This window comes from Petromyzon marinus, chromosome 68, assembly GCF_048934315.1.
Source record: "Petromyzon marinus isolate PM22_M1 ecotype Great Lakes invasive population chromosome 68, UKy_Petmar_22M1.pri1.0, whole genome shotgun sequence".
NCBI classification, from domain to species: Eukaryota; Metazoa; Chordata; class Hyperoartia; order Petromyzontiformes; family Petromyzontidae; genus Petromyzon; species Petromyzon marinus.
The window spans coordinates 2732148-2756882 of record NC_133734.1 but is presented as its reverse complement, the minus strand read 5'-3'; the positions used below and the strand labels follow the sequence as shown (position 1 = coordinate 2756882).

The 24735-nt window shown below is 45.3% G+C and overlaps 2 protein-coding genes across 2 annotated transcripts in view; both read left to right on the top strand.

Moving 5' to 3' along the window:
- Nucleotides 1–18561, top strand: part of LOC142906660 (integrin alpha-E-like) — a 27717-nt gene extending 9156 nt beyond the window's left edge. Inside the window, exons 4-9 of the mRNA XM_076054924.1 lie at nucleotides 1020–1170; nucleotides 3909–4057; nucleotides 4660–4803; nucleotides 13248–13466; nucleotides 16788–16829; nucleotides 18487–18561. Of these exons, the coding sequence (XP_075911039.1) occupies nucleotides 1020–1170; nucleotides 3909–4057; nucleotides 4660–4803; nucleotides 13248–13466; nucleotides 16788–16829; nucleotides 18487–18561 (780 nt within the window). The remainder of the gene's footprint in view (nucleotides 1–1019; nucleotides 1171–3908; nucleotides 4058–4659; nucleotides 4804–13247; nucleotides 13467–16787; nucleotides 16830–18486) is intronic.
- LOC116956973 (integrin alpha-X-like) overlaps nucleotides 18444–24735 on the top strand; it is a 68534-nt gene continuing 62242 nt past the window's right edge. Inside the window, exons 1-2 of the mRNA XM_076054754.1 lie at nucleotides 18444–18774; nucleotides 21462–21652. Coding sequence (XP_075910869.1) covers nucleotides 18680–18774; nucleotides 21462–21652 — 286 coding nt within the window. The 5' untranslated portion in view covers nucleotides 18444–18679. The remainder of the gene's footprint in view (nucleotides 18775–21461; nucleotides 21653–24735) is intronic.

Genomic DNA, 24735 nt, shown 5'->3' with positions numbered 1-24735 from the left:
TGGAGACGCTGCTGCTGAGACTGGAGCGTGCCACTAAGAGGTGGGGCCTTACCATCAGCCCCACCAAAACTAAGCACCTGCCTGGGTATTTTGTACCATCAGACACTCCACCCCCACAACTCCCAATCGGTGATGGGGCAGTTGTGGAGAGAGTGGAGAGTTTCCCATACCTGGGCAGTGTGCTTATGACTGGCTCCAGTTTAACAGCAGAGGTCTCACTCCGAATCAGTCGAGCGGCAATATCTTTTCATCGGTTGCGTAACGCTGTGTGGAAGCTGCCTGGTCTGTCGCTCCGCACTAAGCTTCAGGTCTTCTCGGCCACGGTCATTCTCTCCCTTCTATACGCTTGCGAAATGTGGACCCCTCTAATGGAACATCTTCGCCGGTTACAAACATTCAGGCCGGCCTGCCTACGATCCATGATGGGTTTAAACCGCAGACTGAATTGTGCGAGAAGCTCCCGAATCTGTGAAAGATCTTGGCAAGGTCCCAACGGTGAGCTCCTCCGGCAGGCAAGGCTGCGATGGCTGGGTCATGTAGCCCGCATGCCCAGCCACCGCATGCCCAAACAGCTTTGTTCGGCCGAATCGAGGGGGCTAAACGGGCGCGGCACGGGCTAGAGAAGAGATATAGTGATGTGGTACAGGAGGACGTGGAGCTGAGTGGACTTGCCGATGACTGGTACCAGCGGTGTCAAGATCGGCCTCTGTGGAGGAGGCTCGTGAAGGACGCTGCTACTGGGCAGTTGGAGGCAGTCGCCCTCCAACAACAATGGAGGGCGGAGGAGCGACGCTCACAACAACGAGCGGAGCGCCGGGTGGCTAAAGCACAGCAAGTTGGCACAGCAGGGGGCACAGGTGGTGCATCAGCCAGTCGTCTCAGTCATCTCAGTCGACCTGTGGCACCTGCTGGGTCTGCCCCGTGACCTCCTGCCAGCAGGCGTTTGTCTATGGGTGTCGCTCTGGTTGTCTCTGTGTCTCTATGGGTGTCTCTGTGGGTGTCTCTGTGTCTGTGTGCAGGGCACCATCACGTTGGGAGCCGTGGGGGCCCACGGTTGGATGGGGGGCGTTGTCCGGCATTTCAGCAGCGGGAAATCCATCACGAGCACCAACTCCACCCTGGACTGGCAGAACAAGGAAGGGCCGAGCGTGGAGAGAGACTCCTACCTGGGTACAATGGGGCTATCACTACTGATATCACGATCACTATCAGTACCACTACCCATACCACTACCCCTACCACTATCACTACCACTATCACTACTGATATCTCTATAACGACCTCCACCCCTATCACGATCACTATCACTACCCCTATCACTACTACTACCACTATCACTACCACTACCCCTATCACTATCACTACCCCTATCACTACCCCTATCACTACCCCTATCACTACCCCTATCACTACTGATATCTCTATAACGACCTCCACCCCTATCACGATCACTATCACTACCCCTATCACTACCACTATCACTACCCCTATCACTATCACTACCCCTATCACTACCCCTATCACTTCCCCTATCATTACCCCTATCACTACCCCTACCACTATCACTACCCCTATCACTACCCCTATCACTGCCCCTATCACTATCACTACCCCTATCACTACCCCCTATCACTACCCCTATCACTGCCCCTATCACTATCACTACCCCTATCACTACCCCCTATCACTAGCCCTATCACTACCCCCTACCACTACCCCTATCACTACCCCTATCACGATCACTATCACTACCACTATCACTACCCCTATCACTACCACTATCACTACCCCTATCACTATCACTACCCCTATCACTACCCCTATCACTTCCCCTATCATTACCCCTATCACTACCCCTACCACTATCACTACCCCTATCACTACTCCTATCACTGCCCCTATCACTATCACTACCCCTATCACTACCCCCTACCACTACCCCTACCACTACCCCTATCACTACTCCTACCACTACCATTACCACTATCACTACCCCTATCACTGCCCCTATCACTACTCCTATCACTACCCCTACCACTACCTCTATCACTACCCCTATCACTACACCTACCACTACCCCTATCACTACCCCTATCACTACCACTATCACTACCCCTATCACTACTACTACCACTATCACTACCACTACCCCTATCACTATCACTACCCCTATCACTACCCCTATCACTGCCCCTATCACTACTCCTATCACTACCCCTACCACTACCTCTATCACTACCCCTATCACTACACCTACCACTACCTCTATCACTACCCCTATCACTACACCTACCACTACCCCTATCACTACCCCTACCACTACCCCTACCACTACACCTATCACTACCCCTATCACTACCCCTACCACTACCCCTATCACTACCCCTATCACGATCACTATCACTACCACTATCACTACACCTACCACTACCATTACCACTACCACTACCCCTATCACTACCACTATCACTACCCCTTTCACTACACCTATCACTACCCCTATCACTACCCCTATCACTACCCCCTATCACTACCCCTATCACTACCACTATCACTACCCCTACCACTACCCCTATCACTACCCCTAGAGTCTACGGTGCAGTGTTGAGTCTATGGTGCAGTGCTGAGTCTATGGTGCAGTGTTGAGTCTATGGTGCAGTGTTGAGTCTTTGGTGCAGTGCTGAGTCTATGGTGCAGTGCTGAGTCTATGGTGCAGTGCTGAGTCTATGGTGCAGTGTTGAGTCTTTGGTGCAGTGTTGAGTCTATGGTGCAGTGTTGAGTCTATGGGCAGTGTTGAGTCTATGGTGCAGTGTTGAGTCTATGGTGTAGTGTTGAGTCTATGGGCAGTGTTGAGTCTATGATGCAGTGCTGAGTCTATGGTGCAGTATTGAGTCTATGGTTAGTGCTGATTCTATGGTGAGGTGTTGAGTCTATGGGCAGTGTTGAGTCTATGGTGCAGTGTTGACTCTATGGTGCAGTGTTGAGTCTACGGTGCAGTGCTTAGTCTATGGTGCAATGTTGAGTCTATGGTGCAGTGTTGAGTCTATGGTGCAGTGCTGAGTCTATGGTGCAGTGTTGAGTCTATGGTGCAGTCCTGAGTCTATGGTGTAGTGCTGAGTCTATGGTGTAGTGTTGAGTCTATGGTGCAGTGCTGAGTCTATGGTGCAGTGTTGAGTCTATGGTGCAGTGTTGAGTCTATGGTGTAGTGTTGAGTCTATGGTGCAGTGCTGAGTCTATGATGCAGTGTTGAGTCTATGGTGCAGTGTTGAGTCTATGGTGCAGTGCTGAGTCTATGGTGTAGTGCTGAGTCTATGGTGCAGTGTTGAGTCTTTGGTGCAGTGTTGAATCTATGGTGCAGTGTTGAGTCTATGGTGCAGTCCTGAGTCTATGGTGCAGTCCTGAGTCTATGGTGTAGTGCTGAGTCTATGGCGCAGTGTTGAGTCTATGGTGTAGTGTTGAATCTATGGTGCAGTGTTGTGTCTACGGTGCAGTGCTGAGTCTATGGTGCAGTGCTGAGTCTATGGTGCAGTGTTGAGTCTATGGTGCAGTGCTGAGTCTATGGTGCAGTGCTGAGTCTATGGTGCAGTGCTGAGTCTACGGTGCAGTGCTGAGTCTACGTTGCAGTGTTGAATCTATGGGCAGTGTTGAGTCTATGGTGCAGTCCTGAGTCTATGGTGCAGTCCTGAGTCTATGGTGTAGTGCTGAGTCTATGGTGCAGTGTGGAGTCTATGGTGCAGTGTTGAGTCTATGGTGCAGTGTTGAATCTATGGTGCAGTGTTGAGTCTATGGTGCAGTGTTGAGTCCATGGGTAGTGGCGCCGAGTCTACTCCGGTACCATCAAGAAGTTCGGTGATGACGATGACGATGATGACGATGACGATGATGACGATCACCCAACTCGTGTGCAGGCTACTCGCTCATCCAGGTCAAGCTGAGCTCGATCAGCTTGCTCGCGACTGGAGCCCCTCACAGCCACCACACGGGCACCGTCTATCTCTTCGACATCCGCTCCTCCGACTCCAAGCTCATGATCTACCAGACCCTGCCAGGACATCAGGTGAGGACCATAGTCGTGGACAGTGTATAGTGTAGTGTATAGTAGTGTATAGTAGTGTGTAGTGTATAGTGTAGTGTATAGTGTAGTGTAGTGTATAGTGTATAGTAGTGTATAGTGTATAGTAGTGTATAGTGTATAGTAGTGTATAGTGTATAGTAGTGTGTAGTGTATAGTAGTGTATAATGTATAGTAGTGGTGGTGGTGACTTTACCGAAGGAACCAAGAATAATAATTAGTTTCATGTTTGCTTTGAGTCACGTAGAAGGTAAACGACCACCTCCTCTTGCTACCGATAATATCGGCGACGAGAAGCCCACCACCACCCACACCACCACCACCACCCACACCACCACCACCCCCACCACCACCACCCCCACCACCCCCACCACCACCACCCCCACCACCACCACCCCCACCACCACCACCACCACCACCTCCACCACCACCACCACCCCCACCACCACCACCACCCCCACCACCACCACCACCTCCACCACCACCACCACCCCCACCACCACCACCACCCCCACCACCACCACCACCCCTCCCCCCCCACTTCTCACCGCCTCTGCTGCTCCTACTGTCTACTGGGCGTCCAACAGCTGGGCTCGTACTTTGGAGCCGTCCTCTGCGCAGTGGAGCAGGAGCAGGGAGGATCAGGCACGACCCTTCTGCTGGTATCGGCGCCCTTCTACCACACGCACGGCGAGGAGGGACGCGTCTACGTGTACAGGCGCGCTTACGACGTGAGTTTGTGTGAGTTTGTGTGAGTTTGTGTGAGTTTGTGTGAGTTTGTGTGAGTTTGTGTGAGTTTGTGTGAGTTTGTGTGAGTTTGTGTTTAGTTTGTGTGAGTTTGTGTGAGTTTGTGTGAGTTTGTGGTGAGTTTGTGTGAGTTTGTGTTTAGTTTGTGTGAGTTTGTGTGAGTTTGTGTGAGTTTGTGTTTAGTTTGTGTGAGTTTGTGTGAGTTTGTGTTTAGTTTGTGTGAGTTTGTGTTGAGTTTGTGTGACTTTGTGTGAGTTCGTGTGAGTTTGTGTTAGTTTGTGTTTAGTTTGTGTGAGTTTGTGTGAGTTTGTGTGAGTTTGTGTTGAGTTTGTGTGAGTTTGTGTGAGTTTGTGTGAGTTTGTGTTTAGTTTGTGTGAGTTTGTGTTTAGTTTGTGTGAGTTTGTGTGAGTTTGTGTTTAGTTTGTGTGAGTTTGTGTGAGTTTGTGTGAGTTTGTGTTTAGTTTGTGTGAGTTTGTGTTTAGTTTGTGTTTAGTTTGTGTGAGTTTGTGTGAGTTTGTGTTTAGTTTGTGTTGAGTTTGTGTGAGTTTGTGTTTAGTTTGTGTTTAATTTGTGTGAGTTTGTGTGAGTTTGTGTTTAGTTTGTGTGAGTTTGTGTGAGTTTGTGTGAGTTTGTGTGAGTTTGTGTGAGTTTGTGTTTAGTTTGTGTTTAGTTTGTGTGAGTTTGTGTGAGTTTGTGTTTAGTTTGTGTGAGTTTGTGTGCGTTTGTGTGAGTTTGTGTGAGTTTGTGTTGAGTTTGTGTGAGTTTGTGTGAGTTTGTGTTTAGTTTGTGAGAGTTTGTGTTTAGTTTGTGTGAGTTTGTGTGAGTTTGTGTGAGTTTGTGTTTAGTTTGTGTGAGTTTGTGTGAGTTTGTGTTTAGTTTGTGTGAGTTTGTGTGAGTTTGTGTGAGTTTGTGTTTAGTTTGTGTGAGTTTGTGTGAGTTTGTGTTTAGTTTGTGTGAGTTTGTGTGAGTTTGTGTTTAGTTTGTGTGAGTTTGTGTGAGTTTGTGTTTAGTTTGTGTGAGTTTGTGTGAGTTTGTGTGAGTTTGTGTGAGTTTGTGTTTAGTTTGTGAGAGTTTGTGTGAGTTTGTGTGAGTTTGTGTTTAGTTTGTGTTGAGTTTGTGTGAGTTTGTGTTTAGTTTGTGTTTAGTTTGTGTGAGTTTGTGTGAGTTTGTGTTTAGTTTGTGTGAGTTTGTGTGAGTTTGTGTGAGTTTGTGTGAGTTTGTGTTTAGTTTGTGTTTAGTTTGTGTGAGTTTGTGTGAGTTTGTGTTTAGTTTGTGTGAGTTTGTGTGCGTTTGTGTGAGTTTGTGTGAGTTTGTGTTGAGTTTGTGTGAGTTTGTGTGAGTTTGTGTTTAGTTTGTGAGAGTTTGTGTTTAGTTTGTGTGAGTTTGTGTGAGTTTGTGTTTAGTTTGTGTGAGTTTGTGTGAGTTTGTGTTTAGTTTGTGTGAGTTTGTGTGAGTTTGTGTGAGTTTGTGTTTAGTTTGTGTGAGTTTGTGTGAGTTTGTGTTTAGTTTGTGTGAGTTTGTGTGAGTTTGTGTTTAGTTTGTGTGAGTTTGTGTGAGTTTGTGTTTAGTTTGTGTGAGTTTGTGTGAGTTTGTGTGAGTTTGTGTGAGTTTGTGTGAGTTTGTGTTTAGTTTGTGAGAGTTTGTGTTTAGTTTGTGAGAGTTTGTGTGAGTTTGTGTGAGTTTGTGTTTAGTTTGTGTGAGTTTGTGTTTAGTTTGTGTGAGTTTGTGTGAGTTTGTGGTGAGTTTGTGTGAGTTTGTGTTTAGTTTGTGTGAGTTTGTGTTTAGTTTGTGTGAGTTTGTGTGAGTTTGTGGTGAGTTTGTGTGAGTTTGTGTTTAGTTTGTGTGAGTTTGTGTTTAGTTTGTGTTTAGTTTGTGTTTAGTTTGTGTGAGTTTGTGTGAGTTTGTGTGAGTTTGTGTTTAGTTTGTGTGAGTTTGTGTGAGTTTGTGTGAGTTTGTGTTTAGTTTGTGTGAGTTTGTGTGAGTTTGTGTGAGTTTGTGTTTAGTTTGTGTGAGTTTGTGTGAGTTTGTGTTTAGTTTGTGTGAGTTTGTGTGAGTTTGTGTGAGTTTGTGTGAGTTTGTGTTTAGTTTGTGTGAGTTTGTGTGAGTTTGTGTGAGTTTGTGTGAGTTTGTGTGAGTTTGTGTGAGTTTGTGCGAGTTTGTGTGAGTTTGTGTGAGTTTGTGTTCAGTTTGTGTTTAGTTTGTGTTTAGTTTGTGTGAGTTTGTGTGAGTTTGTGTGAGTTTGTGTGAGTTTGTGTGAGTTTGTGTGAGTTTGTGTGAGTTTGTGTTGAGTTTGTGTGAGTTTGTGTGAGTTTGTGTGAGTTTGTGTGAGTTTGTGTGAGTTTGTGTTTAGTTTGTGAGAGTTTGTGTTTAGTTTGTGTGAGTTTGTGTGAGTTTGTGTTTAGTTTGTGAGAGTTTGTGGTGAGTTTGTGTGAGTTTGTGTGAGTTTGTGTGAGTTTGTGTTTAGTTTGTGTGAGTTTGTGTTTAGTTTGTGTGAGTTTGTGTGAGTTTGTGAGAGTTTATGTTTAGTTTGTGTGAGTTTGTGTGAGTTTGTGTGAGTTTGTGTTTAGTTTGTGTGAGTTTGTGTGAGTTTGTGTTTAGTTTGTGTGAGTTTGTGTGAGTTTGTGTGAGTTTGTGTGAGTTTGTGTTTAGTTTGTGAGAGTTTGTGTGAGTTTGTGTGAGTTTGTGTTTAGTTTGTGTGAGTTTGTGTGAGTTTGTGTGAGTTTGTGTGAGTTTGTGTTTAGTTTGTGTTTAGTTTGTGTGAGTTTGTGTGAGTTTGTGTTTAGTTTGTGTGAGTTTGTGATTAGTTTGTGTGAGTTCGTGTTTAGTTTGTGTGAGTTTGTGTGAGTTTGTGTGAGTTTGTGTGAGTTTGTGTTTAGTTTGTGTGAGTTTGTGTGAGTTTGTGTGAGTTTGTGTGAGTTTGTGTTTAGTTTGTGAGAGTTTGTGTTTAGTTTGTGAGAGTTTGTGTGAGTTTGTGTGAGTTTGTGTTTAGTTTGTGTGAGTTTGTGTGAGTTTGTGTGAGTTTGTGTGAGTTTGTGTTTAGTTTGTGTTTAGTTTGTGTTTAGTTTGTGTGAGTTTGTGTTTAGTTTGTGTGAGTTTGTGTTTAGTTTGTGTGAGTTTGTGTTTAGTTTGCGTGAGTTTGTGTGAGTTTGTGTTTAGTTTGTGAGAGTTTGTGTTTAGTTTGTGTGAGTTTGTGTGAGTTTGTGAGAGTTTGTGTTTAGTTTGTGTGAGTTTGTGTGAGTTTGTGTTTAGTTTGTGTGAGTTTGTGTGAGTTTGTGTTTAGTTTGTGTTTAGTTTGTGCTTAGTTTGTGTTTAGTTTGTGTGAGTTTGTGTGAGTTTGTGTGCGTGTGAGTTTGTGTGAGTTTGTGTGAGTTTGTGTGAGTTTGTGTTTAGTTTGTGTGAGTTTCTGTGAGTTTGTGTTTAGTTTGTGTGAGTTTGTGTTTAGTTTGTGTGAGTTTGTGTGAGTTTGTGTGAGTTTGCGTGAGTTTGTGTGAGTTTGTGTTTAGTTTGTGTGAGTTTGTGTTTAGTTTGTGTGAGTTTGTGTGAGTTTGTGTTTAGTTTGTGTGAGTTTGTGTTAGTTTGTGTGAGTTTGTGTTTAGTTTGTGTGAGTTTGTGTTTAGTTTGTGTGAGTTTGTGTGAGTTTGTGTGCGTGTGTGTGAGTTTGTGTTTAGTTTGTGTGAGTTTGTGTGAGTTTGTGTTTAGTTTGTGTGAGTTTGTGTGAGTTTGTGTGAGTTTGTGTTTAGTTTGTGTGAGTTTGTGTGAGTTTGTGTTTAGTTTGTGTGAGTTTGTGTTTAGTTTATGTGAGTTTGTGTGAGTTTGTGTTTAGTTTGTGTGAGTTTGTGTGAGTTTGCGTGAGTTTGTGTTTAGTTTGTGTGAGTTTGTGTGAGTTTGTGTGAGTTTGTGTGAGTGTGTGTGAGTTTGTGTTTAGTTTGTGTGAGTTTGTGTGAGTTTGTGTTTAGTTTGTGTTTAGTTTGTGTGAGTTTGTGTTTAGTTTGTGTGAGTTTGTGTTTAGTTTGTGTGAGTTTGTGTGAGTTTGTGTGAGTCTGTGTGAGTTTGTGTGAGTTTGTGTTTAGTTTGTGTGAGTGTGTGTGAGTTTGTGTTTAGTTTGTGTGAGTTTGTGTGAGTTTGTGTTTAGTTTGTGTTTAGTTTGTGTGAGTTTGTGTTTAGTTTGTGTGAGTTTGTGTTTAGTTTGTGTGAGTTTGTGTGAGTTTGTGTGAGTTTGGCGTGTGTGTTTGTGTAGGCGTGTGTGTCTGTGTGTGTGTGTGTGTCTATGTGTGTGTGTGTCTATGTGTGTGTGTGTGTCTGTGTGTGTGTGTCTATGTATGTGTGTCTGTCTATGTGTGTGTGTCTATGTGTGTCTATGTATGTATGTGTGTGTCTATGTATGTGTGTGTCTATGTGTGTGTATCTATATTGTTGTGTGTTTGTGTAGGTGTGTGGGGGATGGGGGATGGGGGAGCGGTAGTGTAGTGGTTAGCGCTACACTGCGCTGTGAACCTGGCGACCCGGGTTCGATTCCCGCTCACGGGCAACGCCATCAGCGACGATTATCTGAACCGTTCATGGGCCTCCCCTAGGTAGACTCAGCCTCAAATGAGTACCTGGTGCGGTGTAGTAAACATCGCCACTGGGGAGACAAAGGCGGTCGGGCGTGGTGCTGTCCACCCACCCCCTCGTGTACCGTTCCGGCCTTCATAGGTGCTGCTCGCTAACAGCACTTGCCCCTACAGTCTGTTCAGGCTATACGGGGGATCTTTGTCTTTGTGTGTGTATGGACATCAGACTATGACGTCTCCTGACCAAACCCCATTTGGCGGAGCCAGGAGACTGAATCTTTACCCTCGGGGCTCCTCCAGAAACAACAAAAAACCACTCCAGATGGCCACGTTGAATGTTCGAACGCTCACTGCTCACTGCTGCCACTACTCTGTCGGGAGCTGGACAGGTACCGCTTGGATCTCTGTGGCATTCAGGAGGTCCGGTGGAACGGTTCTGGCTCCTTCCACCGTGAGGGATGGACAGTCCTCTACTCGGGGCAGGAGACTACCAAACAACAAGGAGAGGCTCTTCTTCTGAACAAAAGAATGAACGGGGCGTGGGAGTGTAGTGGTGAGGTGTGGGAAGCTGTAAGCCCCAGGCTACTTTGGGCTCGCCTTCCCATCAAACGGAGGTGAGGAGTGGTGGTCGTGGTTACTTATGCCCCCACCGAAGATGAACATCCGTGGAGGGATGCAGGCAAAGCCGATGAGTCAGATGCCTTCTATGACTTCCTGTCACAGGTGCTGGCTAAAGTGGCCCCTCGGGATAGAGTCATCTTGTTGGGTGACTTCAATGCCCGAGTTGGTCATGATACTGGCACCTGGTCTGGAGTGATTGGAGGGCATGGGCAATGGCAGGAGGCTGCTAGAATTTTTGTGAAGCCCATGGTCTTGTAATTACCAACACCCTGTTCCAACATCATGGATACATGCCGGGTCCAAGCAAGAACATCTGCTGGACTACATAGTGATGGACCAGCGGATGCGAGCCCATGTCCTTGACCCCAGGACCTACCGTGGAGCTGATCTGTCCACTGACCATCGACTAGTCATCTGCAAGATGCGCCTGCCATTCTTCCACTCCGGTGGTGGGTGTACACCCAGGACCCCATTCAAACCAATAGTGGCCTGGTCTCAGTTAGCAGATGGAAATTGCAGGTGAGAATTTAATCATCGCTTGCGGCTGGGTTTGGCATCGTCCCCCACTCCTCCTGATGTCGAGGGGAAATGGGCGAGGTTTAGGACTGTGGCTCATGCAGCTGCAATGGCTACTTTGGGTACGCGGTCCAGACCTCCCCAGAGACCCTGGCTCACAGAGGAGGTGTTCAGGCTGACTGAGAAAAAGCGACAGGCCCACTCTCATCGTCTACAGCAAGGATGGGTGGTGGTCGCAGGTTTCTGAGGGCACGTAGTCTGCCTCAATGGTGATCATAAATAGCTCGTTAACTCTATCACAAAAGTTACCTGCAGCGCCACACCTATTACCATCACTAGGGAAAGAACGGTGACCCAATCTACGACCCCCCCAGGAACAGGTTTGCAGATTTTCTGAGCATTTCTGTGAGGTCCTGTGGGAGGAGAAATCTCTCAGCCAGGAAAACATCGCTCAGCAAAGTAGGCATGACCCTGCTGAGGCTGCAGTGCCTCAAATATTGGAATAAAAAGTCACCCCATGTGAGTGGCTGGCTGAGGAAGTACTGAAGGCAACCCAGAGTCTGAGACCAGGAAAAGCACCGGACAGAGATGATCTCCCAAGCGAAATGCTGAGGGAGGGTGGCGTTTGTGCACAGACTGCCCTATATGACATCATAACAACAGTCTGGACCACTGGACGGTTTCCGCAGGATTGGAAGGATGCCCTGGTGGTCCCCCTCTTTAAGAAGGGGGACCGCACAGACCGTAACAACTAAATAGGCATATCACTCCTCAGTGTGCCGGGAAAGGTCCAGGCAAGGATTATTAAATACCGCCTTGCCAGGCATGCTGAGGAGAGGCTTGCGGAGCCCCAATGCGGTTTCAGGAAAGGGCGGTCCTGCACGGATGCCATATTTTATGTCCGTCTGCTACAGCAGAGGTGTAGGGAATTCCCACAAGACCATCATCACTGCTTTATTGAACTGGTCAAGGCCTATGATACCATCAGTAGGCCTGGGCTCTGGGTTGTTCTTTGTGCTTTTGGAATCCCTGACCCTCTGCTTACAATCATTAAGGACCTTCATGATGGTGAGCGGGCCCGGGTAAAACTATGTGGCCGGGAGTCAGAGCCATTGCCTGTACACCTTGGGGTGCGACAGGGATGTCCTCTGGCTCCCACATTATTTAACATCTATTTCGACCACGTAGTTCGTGAAGCCTTCAATAGCTGTACCGGACGAGTTTCCATCTGGTACAGATACAGTGGATGGCTGATCAATGCCTCGGTGCGGTCAAGGGATGACTCCATATTATCCAACCACGTTATGCATGCCGATGATCTGGTAATTGCTGCTCACTCAGAGGAGGAGTTGGAGACGCTGCTGCTGAATCTGGAGTGTGCCACTAAGAGGTGGGGCCTTACCATCAGCCTCACCAAAACTAAGCACCTGCCTGGGAATTTTGTACCATCGGACACTCCACCCTCACAACTCCCAATCGGTGATGGGGCAGTTGTGGAGAGAGTGGAGAGTTTCCCATACCTGGGCAGTGTGCTTATGACCGGCTCCAGTTTAACAGCAGAGGTCTCACTCCGAATCAGTCGAGCGGCAATATCTTTTCATCGGTTGCGTAACGCTGTGTGGAAGCTACCAGGTCTGTCGCTCCACACGAAGCTTCAGGTCTTCTCGGCCACGGTCATTCCCTCCCTTCTCTACGCTTGCGAAACGTGAACCCACCTAATGGAGCATCTTCGCCGGTTAGAAACATTTAGGCTGGCCTGTCTACGATCCATCCTGGGTTTAACCAGGCTGGATTGTATGAGGAGCTCACAAATCCTTGAAAGATCTGGACAAGGTCCCATCGGTGAGCTCCTCCGGCAGGCAAGGCTGCGATGGCTGGGTCATGTAGCCCGCATGCCCAGCCACCGCATGCCGAAACAGCTTTTGTTCGGCCGGATCGAGGGGGCTAAGCGGGCGTGGCACGGGCTGGAGAAGAGATGGAGTGATGTGGTACAGGAGGACGTGGAGCTGAGTGGACTTGTCGATGACTGGTACCAGCGGTGTCAAGATCGGCCTCTGTGGAGGAGGCTCGTGAAGGACGCTACTGGGCAGTTGGAGGCAGTCGCCCTCCAACAACAACGGAGGGCGGAGGAGCGACGCTCACAACAATGAGCGGAGCGCCGGGTGGCTAAAGCACAGCAGGTTGACACAGTAGGGGGCACAGGTGGTGCATCAGCCAGTCATCTCAGTCAGTCGACCCGTGGCACCTGGGTCTGCCCCGTGACCTCCTGCCCAGAGGGCGTTCGACACTCCACGTGGCCTCGAGGTGCACATGGCCTGGCACAAGCGTCGTGGTGACGTCACCGCCACTTAGTGGCGAACGACGCTGGTTGTTGTTGCTGCTGTTGCTGTTGTTGAATGTGTCATAGTGTGGTCGTGATGCTGAACCAACTCGCCAACTAACAGCCACTTAAATTTCGATTTAAAGCTTTCGTGACTGCAAGGATTCATCTTCTTTGGTTCTTTCGGTAAAGTCACCACCACCACCACCACCACCACCACCACGTAGAATGAGAATAATAAAATAATGAATTTATAAACTAAAATAATAACACAATAATAATATTCTAACACGACGTTTCGGCCACAACACAAGCGGCCTTCATCAGGTGAAGGGACGAGACTGTCTGGTAGGACAGCGCCACGCGGGGTGGATCTTTACCCTCCACTTTTTCCTTGCCTCCGTCTTACCCCCACCAGGGCCGCTTCAACCTCTCCCAGGAGCTCGGCGGCGGCGGCGGCCGGGGCGGCGGCGGCCTCCGGGCGCGCTTCGGCTCGGCCATGGCCTCCATGGGCGACGTGACGGGGGACGGGTGGCCGGACGTGGCCATCGGGGCCCCGGGGGAGGGAGACGACGGGGCCGGAGCCGTTTACCTCTTCAGTGGCCGGAGGGACGGCTTCTCGGACGGAGACCCGCAGGCAAGGGGGTTTTGCAAACGGTCGCTGCGTCTTGAGCGAGCGTGTGAGCGTGTGTGAGTGTGAGCGTGTGTGTGTGTGAGTGTGTGTGTGTGAGTGTGTGTGTAAGTGTGTGTGAGTGTGTGTGAGTGTGAGAGTGTGTGTGTGTGTGTGTGAGTGTGAGAGTGTGTGTGTGAGTGTGTGTGTGTGTGAGCGTGAGTGTGTGTGAGTGTGAGTGTGTGAGTGTGTGTGTGTGAGCGGGAGTGAGTGTGAGTGTGTGTGAGTGTGAGCGTGTGTGAGTAGTGTATGAGTGTGTGTGAGCGTGTGTGTGTGTGAGCGTGTGTGAGTGTGAGCGTGTGTGTGTGTGAGTGTGAGAGTGTGTGTGTGTGAGTGTGTGTGAGTGTGTGTGTGTGAGTGTGAGTGAGTGTGAGCGTGAGTGTGAGTGTGTGTGTGAGTGTGTGTGAGTGTGTGTGTGTGAGCGTGAGTGTGTGTGTGTGAGTGTGTGTGTGAGTGTGTGTGAGTGTGTGTGTGTGAGCGTGAGTGTGTGTGTGTGAGTGTGTGTGAGCGTGAGCGAGCGTGTTTGCTACCTTTGCCATCTGGTAGAGAGTCTCTGGGTGAGTCTACATGTATCTCTACCTTTGCTCTGGTAGAGAGTCTCTGGATTAATGCCTACGTGTTTGTTGCCTTTGTCATCTGGTGGAGAGTCTCCAGTTGAACTCACATGTGGTGCTAGCTTTGGCATCTGGTAGAGAGTCTCTGGGTGAGTCTACATGTATCTCTACCTGTGCTCTGGTAGAGAGTCTCTGGATTAATTCCCACGTGTTTGTTGCCTTTGTCATCTGGTAGAGAGTCTCTGGGTGAGTCTACATGTATCTCTACCTGTGCTCTGGTAGAGAGTCTCTGGATTAATTCCCACGTGTTTGTTGCCTTTGTCATCTGGTGGAGAGTCTCCAGTTGAACTCACATGTGGTGCTATATTTGACATCTGGTCGAGACTCTCTGGGTGAGTCTACAGCATGACTACACCTGTGCCCTGGTAGAGAGTCTCTGGATTAATTCCCACGTGTTTGCTAACTTTGTCATCTGGTGGAGAGTCTCCAGATGAACTCACATGTGGTGCTAGCTTTGGCATCTGGTAGAGAGTCTCTGGGTGAGTCTACATATAACTCTACCTGTGCTCTGGTAGAGAGTATCTGGATTAATTCTCCACGTGTTTGCTACCTTTGCCATCTGGTGGAGAGTCTCTGGGTGAGTCTACATGTAACTCTGTGCTCTGGTGGAGAGTATCTGGATTAATTCTCCACGTGTTTGCTACCTTTGCCATCTGGTGGAGAGTCTCTGGGTGAGTCTACATGTAACTCTACCTGTGCTGTGGTAGAGAGTATCTGGATTAATTCCCACGTGTTGCTCGCTTTGCCCTCTGGTGGAGAGTCTCCAGATGAACTCACATGTGGTGCTAGCTTTGATATCTGGTAGAGAGTCTCTGGGTGAATCTACATCTTGACTCCACCTGTGCCCTGGTAGAGAGTAGCTGGATAAATTCCCACGTGTTTGCTGTCTTTGTCATCTGGTGGAGAGTCTCCAGATGAACTCAGATGTGGTGCTAGCTTTGCCATCTGGTAGAGAGTCTCTGGGTGAGTCTACAGCATGACTCCACCTGTGCCCTGGTAGAGAGTCTCTGGATTAATTCCCACGTGATTGCTGCCTTTGTCATCTGGTAGAGAGTCTCTGGGTGAGTCTACATGTAACTCTACCTGTGCTCTGGTAGAGAGTATCTGGATTAATTACCACGTGGGTGGGTGGGTGTGTGAGTGAGTGAATGAGTAGGTGAGTGAGTGTGTGGGTGAGTGAGTGAGTGAGTGTGTGGGTGAGTGTGTGGGTGAGTGAGTAGGTGAGTGAGTGGGTGAGTGAGTGAGTGGGTGAGTGAGTGAGTGGGTGAGTGAGTGGGTGAGTGAGTGAGTGAGTGGATGAGTGAGTGAGTGGGTGAGTGAGTGAGTGGGTGAGTGAGTAGGCGAGTGAGTAGGTGAGTGGGTGGGTGAGTGGGTGGGTGGGTGAATGAGTGAGTGAGTGGGTGGGTGGGTGAGTGAGTGAGTGGGTGAGTGAGTGAGTGAGTAGGTGAGTAAGTGAGTGAGTGAGTGGGTGGGTGAGTGAGTGAGTGAGTAGGTGAGTGAGTGAGTGAGTGAGTGGGTGAGTAAGTGAGTGAGTGAGTGGGTGGGTGAGAGAGTGAGTGAGTAGGTGAGTGGGTGGGTGGGTGTGTGGGTGGGTGAGTGGATGTGTGGGTGGGTGAGTGGGTGTGTGGGTGGGTGAGTGGGTGGGTGAGTGTGTGAGTGGGTGAGTGGGTCTGTGGGTGGGTGAGTGGGTGTGTGGGTGAGTGAGTGAGTGAGTGGGTGGGTGGGTGAGTGAGTGAGTGAGTGGGTGAGTGAGTGAGTAGGTGAGTGAGTGAGTGGGTGAGTGGGTGAGTGAATGAGTGGGTGAGTGAGTAGGTGAGTGAGTGGGTGAGTGAGTGAGTGAGTGGGTGAGTGAGTGTGTAGGTGGGTGTGTGGGTGGGTGAGTGAGTGGGTGAGTGAGTGAGTGAGTAGGTGAGTGAGTGGGTGAGTGAGTGGGTGAGTGAGTGTGTGAGTGAGTGGGTGAGTGAGTGGGTGAGTGAGTAGGTGAGTGAGTGGGTGAGTGAGTGGGTGAGTGAGTAGGTGAGTGAGTGGGTGAGTGAGTGAGTGGGTGGGTGGGTGAGTGAGTGAGTCAGTGAGTGAGTGGGTGAGTGAGTGAGTGGGTGAGTGAGTGGGTGAGTGAGTGAGTGAGTGGATGAGTGAGTGAGTGGGTGAGTGAGTGAGTGAGTGGGTGAGTGAGTAGGTGAGTGAGTCGGTGAGTGGGTGGGTGAGTGGGTGGGTGGGTGAATGAGTGAGTGAGTGAGTGGGTGAGTGGGTGGGTGAGTGAGTGAGTGAGTAGGTGATTGAGTGAGTGAGTGGGTGAGTGAATGAGTGGGTGAGTGAGTGAGTGAGTGGGTGAGTGGGTGAGTGAGTGAGTGAGTGGGTGAGTGAGTAGGTGAGTGAGTGAGTGGGTGAGTGGGTGAGTGAGTGAGTGGGTGAGTGAGTGAGTGGGTGTGTGGGTGGGTTAGTGAGTGAGTGAGTGGGTGAGTGAGTAGGTGAGTGAGTGGGTGGGTGAGTGAGTGTGTGAGTGGGTGAGTGAGTGAGTGAGTGGGTTAGTGAGTGGGTGAGTTGGTGGGTGAGTGAGTGAGTGGGTGAGTGAGTAGGTGAGTGTGTGTATGAGTGTGTGAGTGAGTGTGTGATTGAGTGAGTGTGTGTATGAGTGTGTAAGTGAGTGTGTAAGTGAGTGTGTGTCTGGTTTTAGAGGATCTCTGGAAGCTCTCAGAGTGGCCGAGGGAGAATGATGGTCAAAACCATCACACTTCCATATATAGCAGGCGTTACTAAAAAGATTTCCAAAATTCTAAACAAACACAAGATCCAGGTCCGGTTCAATACAGTACACAAAATTCGTGATCTGATCCCATCCGTGAAGGATGTCATTCCTGATTTACAGTACCCCGGGGTTTACAAATTGAGTTGTACCTGCGGTGATTGCTACATCGGTGAGACAAAGCGACATGTCTCTGACCGAATTCGCGAGCACAAATCAGATTTGAAACACGGCAAAACGAATTCTTCTGCCGTAGCTGATCACTGTTACAACGCTGTGGGTGATCACGATATAATTTTCTCCGATACCAAGGTTCTTTGCAAACCCACGGGCTTTTATCAGAGATTTGTTCACGAAGCAATTCAGATCTACAAACACAGACACAATTTCAACCGAGAGGATGGTTTCAAATTAAGCAACCATTGGAAAGATGTTCTAAATCGAACTAAACATTAAACTAATTTCAATGGTACAGTATATTTTTCGAGTAGTGGTACCCCAAACTTTCGCAGCTCTTATGAATTCCCATTTTCACACCATCAATGGGTAAAATCCCCCTCCCCCCTTTCCCCTCGCCAAACTGCAAGTCCACCGGCACGTACACCACCTCTTTGCTCGCACACAGGTCCGATGTCTGAGCGTGGTTGTGTTTCGCTAAATTCTCCTGTTTGATGAGTACTAGGTGCCTCGGTGAATGTATATACTCTGACTTTAACACAGCTATTTCTGTGACCAGTTACAAGCTAATCACTCAGCTATTTCAATGCTAAATTCGATGCTAATTCCTTTTGTCAAGGGGCACCTCTGCGGATGTGTATACTTTAACTTAGCTATTTCAACGAGCCATTTCAATGCTAAATTATATGCTAATTCCTTTGTCAAGGCGCTTTGTTTCTTCTCACACAGCTTAAAGGTCGTGATCTGAGCTTGGCTCTTCCACTCCAGCGCTGTCCTCCAGACAGTCTCGTCCCTTCACCTGATGAAGGCCGCTTGTGTTGTGGCCGAAACGTCGTGATTATTGTTGTTTTATTATTTACCTACGTGACTTTACCGAATAGAACTAAAGAGTATGGATCCTTGCAGTCACGAAAGCTTCAAATCTAGAAGTGTGTGTCTGGTTTCAGAGGATCTCTGGAAGCTCTCAGAGTGGCCGAGTGAGAATGTTTGGGAGGTCGCTCCACTCGCTGATGGATGGGTGAACGAATGAGTGTGTGAGTGTGTAAGTGAGTGTGTAAGTGAGTGTGTAAGTGTGTGAGTGTGTGATGTGTAAGTGAGTGTGTAAGTGAGTGTGTAAGTGAGTGTGTAAGTGAGTGTGTGAGTGTGTAAGTGAGTGTGTAAGTGAGTGTGTGAGTGTGGGTGAGTGTGTAAGTGTGTAAGTGAGTGTGTAAGTGAGTGTGTAAGTGTGTAAGTGAGTGTGTAAGTGAGTGTGTAAGTGAGTGTGTAAGTGAGTGTGTGTCTGGTTTCAGAGGATCTCTGGAAGCTCTCAGAGTGGCCGAGTGAGAATGTTTGGGAGGTCGCTCCATGGATGGGTGAGCGAGTGATTGAGTGATTGAGGAGCGAGTGAGTGTGTGAGTGTGTATGTGTGTAAGTGAGTGTGTAAGTGAGTGTGTGAGTGTGTGTCTGGTTTCAGAGGATCTCTGGAAGCTCTCAGAGTGGCCGAGTGAGAATGTTTGGGAGGTCGCTCCACTCGCTGATGGATGGGTGAACGAGTGAGTGTGTGAGTGTGTAAGTGAGTGTGTAAGTGAGTGTGTAAGTGAGTGTGTAAGTGAGTGTGTGTCTGGTTTCAGAGGATCTCTGGAAGCTCTCAGAGTGGCCGAGTGAGAATGTTTGGGAGGTCGCTCCACTCGCTGATGGACGTCAGCGGGGACGGCCTCAGGGATTTGGCCGTGGGAGCGTTGGGCAACGCCCTGGTGCTGAGGTGAGGGTGGGAAACTCCACGTTACCGTGACGGGAGATTTATATACACTACACTATACACTACACTATACACTACACTATACACTACACTAAGACTATACACTACACTATACACTACACTATACACTACATATACACTACTATACACTACTACACTATACACTCCTACACTACACTATACACTACACTATACACTACACTATACACTACACTATACACTACTATACAATATATTATACACTACACTATACACTACACTATACACTACTATACACTACACTACTATACACTACACTATACAATACAATATACGCTATACTACACCATACACTACACTATACACTACACTATACACTACTACTCTATACACTACTACACTATACACTACTATACACTACACTATACACTACACTATACACTACCATACACTACACTATACACTACTATACAATATATTATACACTACACTATACACTACACTATACACTACACTATACACTACACTATATACTACTATACAATACATTTTACACTACACTATACACTAGACTATACATTACTATACACTACACTATACACTACACTACACACTACACTATACACTACTATACACTACACTACTATACACTACACTATACACTACACTATACTCTATACTATACACTATACACTACACTACTATACACTACTACACCATACACTACACCATGCACTACACTATACACTACACTATACACTACACACTACATTACTACACACTACACTGCTGTACACTACACTACTATACTACTATAGTGTAATGTGTAGTGTATAGTGTACTTTATAGTGTAGTGTATAGTAGTGTATATTAGTGTATAGTGTAGTGTCTAGTGTAGTGTAGTAGTGTATAGTGTAGTGTAGTAGTGTATATTGTAGTGTAGTAGTGTATAGTGTAGTGTATAGTGTAGTGTAGTAGTGTATAGTGTAGTGTATAGTGTAGTGTAGTAGTGTATAGTGTAGTGTATAGTGTAGTGTAGTAGTGTATAGTGTAGTGTACAATGTAGTGTACTGTGTAGTGTGTAGTGTATAGTGTATTGTGTATTATAGTGTATAGTAGTGCAGTGTATAGTGTAGTGTATAGTAGTGTATACTGTATTGTATAGTGTAGTGTATAGTGTAGTGTGTAGTGTATAGTGAAGTGTGTAGTGTATTGTTGTGGGTAGTGTATAGTGTAGTGTATAGTGTAGTGTATAGTAGTGTATAGTGTAGTATATAGTGTAGTGTATAGCGTATAGTGTATAGTGTAGTGTATAGTGTAGTGTATAGCGTGTAGTGTATAGTGTAGTGTATAGTGTAGTGTATAGTGTAGTGTATAGTGTATAGTAATGTATAGTCGTGCAGTGTATAGTAGTGTATAGTGTAGTGTATAGTAGTGTATAGTGTAGTGTATAGTGTATTGTATCGTGTAGTGTGTAATGGAGTGTATAGTGTAGTGTATAATGTAGTGTATAGTGTAGTGTATAGTGTAGTGTATAGTAGTGTCGTGTATAATGTAGTGTTTAGTGTAGTGTATATTGTAGTGTATAGTGTAGTGTATATTAGTGTATAGTGTAGTGTATAGTGTAGTGTATAGTAGTGTATAGTGTAGTGTATAGTGTAGTCTATAGTGTAGTGTATAGTGTAGTCTATAGTGTAGTGTATAGTGTAATGTGTAGTGTATAGTGTAGTCTATAGTGTAGTGTATTGTAGTGTATAATGTAGTGTATAGTGTAGTGTATAGTGTAGTGTATAGTGCAGTGTATAGTGTAGTGTAATGTATAATGTAGTGTATAATGTAGTGTATATAGTAGTGTATATAGTAGTGTATAGTGTAGTGTATAGTGTAGTGTTTAGTGTAGTGTATAGTGTAGTGTGTAATGTAGTGTATAGTGTAGTGTATAGTGTAGTGTATAGTGTAGTGTATCGTGTAGTGTATAGTGTAGAGTATAGTGTAGTTTATCGTGTGTGTACTGTTGCAGAGAGCCAAAGCCTCAGGGTCTCTGCGTTCCTATACAAATATAACGATGACTGATGATGATGCTGGTGATGACTAATGATGATTGATTATGATGGTGATGGTGATGACTAATGATGATTGATTATTATGGTGATGATGATGATGACTAATGATGGTGATGATGATGACTAATGATGATTGATTATGATGGTGGTGATGATGATGACTAATGATGATTGACTATGATGTTGATGATGATGATGACTAATGATGGTGATGATGACGATGATGACTAATGATGATTGATGATGATGGTGATGATGATGATGACTAATGATGGTGATGATGATGACTAATTATGGTGATGATGATGACTAATGATGGTGATGATGATGATGACTAATGATGATTGATGATGATGGTGATGATGATGATGACTAATGATGGTGATGATGATAACTAATGATGGTGATGATGATGACTAATGATGGTGATGATGATGATGATGACTAATGATGATTGATTATGATGGTGATGATGACTAATGATGATTGATTATGATGGTGATGATGATAACTAATGATGATTGATTTTGATGGTGATGATGATGATACCTAATGATGATTGATTTTGATGGTGGTGATGATGATGATGACTAATGATGATTGATTATGATGCTGATGCTGCTGATGATGATGGTGATCCGCCCTCAGGTCTCGTCCGATAGTGAACGTGAGCTTGACCCTCACGTTCAAGCCCGCACGGATTCCTCTGCATGATCAGCGATGTCCCAACCCGTCCTCCACCTCCACCTCCTCCTCCTCCACCTCCTCCACCTCTTCCACCTCCTCCATGATCACCCTCAGCGTCTGCTTCGTCTCCCACAGCGCCCACGTGGAGAGAAGTGCGGAGACCCGCGGATTTGCTACAGATTACACTACACTATGCACTACACTATACACTACACTATACACTACACTATACACTATACACTACACTATACACTACATTACACACTACACTACACCATACACTACACTATACACTACACTATACACTACACTACACATTACACTACACTATACACTACACTATACACTAAACACTACACTGTACACTACACTATACACTACACTATACACTACACTATACACTATACACTACAATATCCACTACACTATACACTACACTATACACTACACAACACACTACACTATACACTACAATATACACTAACACTATACACTACACTATACACTACACTATACGCAACACTATACACTACACTATACACTACACTATACACTACACTATACACTATACACTACACTATACACTACACTATACACTACACTATACACTACACTATACTCTACACTATACACTACACTATACACTGCACTATACACTACACTATACACTACACTATACATTACACTATAAACTACACTATACACTACACTATACACTACACTATACATTACACTATACACTACACTATACACTATACACTACACTATACACTACACTATACACTACACTATACTCTATACACTACACTATACACTACACTATACACTACACAATACACTACACTATACACTACACAGTATACACTACACTATACACTACACTATACGCTACACTATACACTACACTACTATACACTACACTATACACTACACTATACACTACACTACACACTACACTACACACTACACTATACACTACACTATACACTACACTACATTATACACTACTATACACTACACTATACACTACACTATACACTACACTATACACTACACTATACACCACACTATACACTACACTATACACTACACTATACACTATACACTACACTAGACACTACACAATACACTACACTATACACTACACTATACACTACACTATACACTACACTATACACTATACTATACACTACACTACTATACACTACTATAAACTACACACTACACTATACACTACACTATACACTACACTATACACTACACTATACACTACTATACACTACACTATACACTACACTATACACTACACTACACTATACACTACACTATACACTACACTATACACTACACTATACAGTACACTATACACTACACACTACACTACTATACACTACACTATACACTACACTATACACACTATACACTACACTATACACTACACTATAGACCACACTATACACACACTATACACTACACTTTACACTACACTACACTATGCACTATAAACTACTATACACTATACACTACACTACACACACTATACACTACACTATACACTACACTATACACTATACACTACACTATAGACCACACTATACACACACTATACACTACACTTTACACTACACTACACTATGCACTATAAACTACTATACACTATACACTACACTACACACACTATACACTACACTATACACTACACTATACACTATACACTACACTATACACTACACTATACACTACTATACACTACACTATACACTACACTCTACACTACAATATACACTACACTATACACTACTATGCACTACACTATACACTACACTACACACTATACTATACACTACACTATACATTACACTACACTATACACTACACTACACTATAGACTACACTATACAATTCATTATACACTACAATACACTATACACTACACTATACACTACACTATACACTACACTATACACTACACTATACACTACACTATACACTATACACTACACACTACACTATACACTACACACTATACTATACACTATACACTACTATACACTATACACTACACTATACACTACACTATACACACACTATACACTACACTATACACTACACTATACACTACACTATACACTACACTATACACTACTATACACTATACACTACACTATACACACACTATACACTACACTATACACTACACTACACTATACACTACACTATACACTACACTATACACTATACTATACACTACTATACACTACACTATACACTACAATATACACTACACTATACACTATACCACACAATACTATACACTACACTACTATACACTACACTATACACTACACTATACACTACTATACACTACACTACTATACACTACACTATACTATACACTACACTATACACTACATTATACACTACACTATACACTGCTATACATTACACTATACACTACACTATACACTACACTATACATTACACTATACACTGCACTATACACTACTTTACACTACACTATACACTACACTATACACTACACTACTATACACTATACACTACACTACACTATACACTACACACTACTACACTATACACTACACTACACACTACACTATAAACTACACTACACTATACACTATCCACTACACTATACACTACACTATACACTACTATACACTACACTTTACACTACTACACTACACTATACACTACACTATACACTACACTATACACTATACACTACACTATACACTACACTACACACTATATACGACACTATACACTACCCTATTCACTACACACTACACTAATCACTACACTACACACTACACTATACACTACACTATACACTACACTACACACTACACTATACACTACACTACACACTACACTATGCACTACACTATACACTACACTACTATACACTACTACACTATACACTACACTATACACTACACTATACACTACGCTATACACTACACTATCCACTACACTATACACTACACTATACACTACTACACTACACTATACACTACACTATACACTACACTACACACTACACTATACACTACACTATACACTACATTATACACTATACACTACACTATACACTACACTACATACTACACTATGCACTACACTACATTATACACTACACTACACACTACACTAAACACTCCACTACACACTACACTACACTATACGCACACTATACACTACACTACTATACACT